General features: G+C 46.8%; 1 protein-coding gene across 1 annotated transcript in view; it reads right to left on the reverse strand.

The window, feature by feature from the left end:
• Window positions 1-2,207, reverse strand: part of NCOA1 (nuclear receptor coactivator 1) — a 170,117-nt gene that overhangs the window by 57,311 nt on the left and 110,599 nt on the right. The window contains exon 7 of the mRNA XM_018566828.1: window positions 1-93. Within this exon, the coding sequence (XP_018422330.1) occupies window positions 1-93 (93 nt within the window). The remainder of the gene's footprint in view (window positions 94-2,207) is intronic.

Genomic DNA, 2,207 nt, shown 5'->3' on the forward strand with positions numbered 1-2,207 from the left:
TAGCGTCTTGCTTTGTGATGAAAGACTCGATAGGGGGAACAGGAGCGGGCCGAGGTAACCTCCGCGCAATGCAGATCAGACACGACTGGAAATCTGCCAAGGACACACAAAGGCACTGGTTAGCGCATTGTATAGGACACTGCAATCAACGATTCAAAACGCGTGTTGGTGGAGCACTGAACCCACTGGTAATAAGTAGTACAGTTCTTAAAAGGCAGCCGGGTTACCCCTTAGGGTCTATGGAGTGTCGAAACAGTATGAGAGTGCCACAGGTTTGTACACAGCCCATGAAAAGCTTTTTTTAAATCTTGATATCGGGTCACAATATATAGCCAACGCGTTTCTGGGCTCACAGCTCCTCTTCCATCAGGGCTTGAGTACTGGCAAATATTGGGGTACACAGCAATAGTATAAGTCTGTCAGACTGGCAACTTAGGATTATTATTATTATTAGGGATGCACCGATACCGGTTTTTCGCTATCGAGTACCGATATTTTTTTCTCTGCATTGATACCGAATATCGATACCAGAAGTCCCATTAGGGAAGCCAGGCGGCGTGTAAAGCCAGCTCTATGCTCCCTTGTCACCAGGTAATGAGGGAGCATGGAGCCGGCTTTCTGGCCAATCAGGAAGCCGGGGGGGGGGCGGGGCAGGGATGACACATTTCCTCATGATTTAATGATTTAAATCCACATAATCCTGTGTGTTGTCAGCCCACGACAGGAAATTAGGAGCGGAGCGCATTTTTTGCAGCCCAAAGGGTATTTTTCTGTACTATAATGGGTTAAAACATGTGGGGCGGGGGTACACATTATTGCTGTTAGCATGCTGTTTATACAGACATAGCTGCAACAACATTCTCATATATTATGCAGTAATTAGAGGTTCTACCACTAGGTGGCAGTGTTATTTTACTGTTTGTATAATGTATTGTTCTTCCTACTGGAACTACACACACACACACACACATTATAACATATATATACACACACACACACACACACACACACACACACACACACACATACAAACATACACATATACACACACACACTATATAATTTCCTGTCTTTGAGTTCCAACAAAACAAGAATGCTCTGCACCATCTTGCCTGGTTAGTCGGTTTGCCCTGACATACACTTTAAGAGGTCGCTGAGCCCTGCCATCATCTTTGGGCGCCACTTATCATTTGCATAGGATCCCAACAGACATGGAACATGGATTTATTGAGATGACTGATAAATCAGCCAATTGGCTGTGTGGACAGTGAGATCGCTGCTCAAAGGGATCCATCTTTCCAGCACTGGGCAGGAGGCTTCTCTGGCTTAGCTTGAGGTGTCTAACCCTAAGTATTGGTCAGTCTTCAAAGTGTCCCCTGTGGAGCCATTTGGATTCCAGGCACAGGTTGTACATAGGCCTTTGACTTCTGCTCAAGACTAGGCCCCAGACCCTCAAACTGCTAAGCCCTACCGCTGGTGTCCAACTTTCCAATACCAAAGCTTGTAGTGGCCGCTAAAGCATGTGACAGCAGAATGACAAGGAGTGAAGCCTAGTCCCAAAACAACGTGGGGTGAAGGCTAGTCCCAAAACAAGGTGGGGTGAAGGCTAGTCCCAAAACAAGGTGGGGTGAAGGCTAGTCCCAAAACAACGTGGGGTGAAGGCTAGTCCCAAAACAAGGTGGGGTGAAGGCTAGTCCCAAAACAGCGTGGGGCTTACAATTTCACCCCATCACTCCCTCCCAGTCACAATTTTTTGGTCCCTCAGCAGCAACTCTTCTACTAATGGGTGCTACGGATCCAGTGCTGCAACTCGGGTCCCACCAGTCTTATCACTGCCCTTCTTTATGATGCCATCACATGTCCCTCACAAGAGTTTGGCTTTTTGGAAATGGTGGTGTGCATGAAAGGGAACTTGACTTGGTTTCAAATGGTAGTAATGGCTCTGAAAAGCAGGCTGGGAAGTACCTGTGTTGGTATTCAAGTTATTACCACTGGGGTCTTCAGGACCTGGGAAGAACCCAACAATGAGCAGCCAATGGAAAGTGTCCATGTGAGAAGATGAGGACATCTGAAGAGGGACCTTTCCACTCTGCAGCAAGGAACGGAGAAGACTTGGGACTCGGCGTGTCATGTGACCACATATTTAGGCGAGCATTTAGAGAAGGACTGTTGAAAAATTATTGAAGCAATCATTTAAAGTGAGGTTC

This window comes from Nanorana parkeri, unplaced genomic scaffold (genome assembly GCF_000935625.1).
Source record: "Nanorana parkeri isolate BGI_ZX_2015 unplaced genomic scaffold, ASM93562v1 scaffold980, whole genome shotgun sequence".
NCBI lineage: Eukaryota > Metazoa > Chordata > Amphibia > Anura > Dicroglossidae > Nanorana > Nanorana parkeri.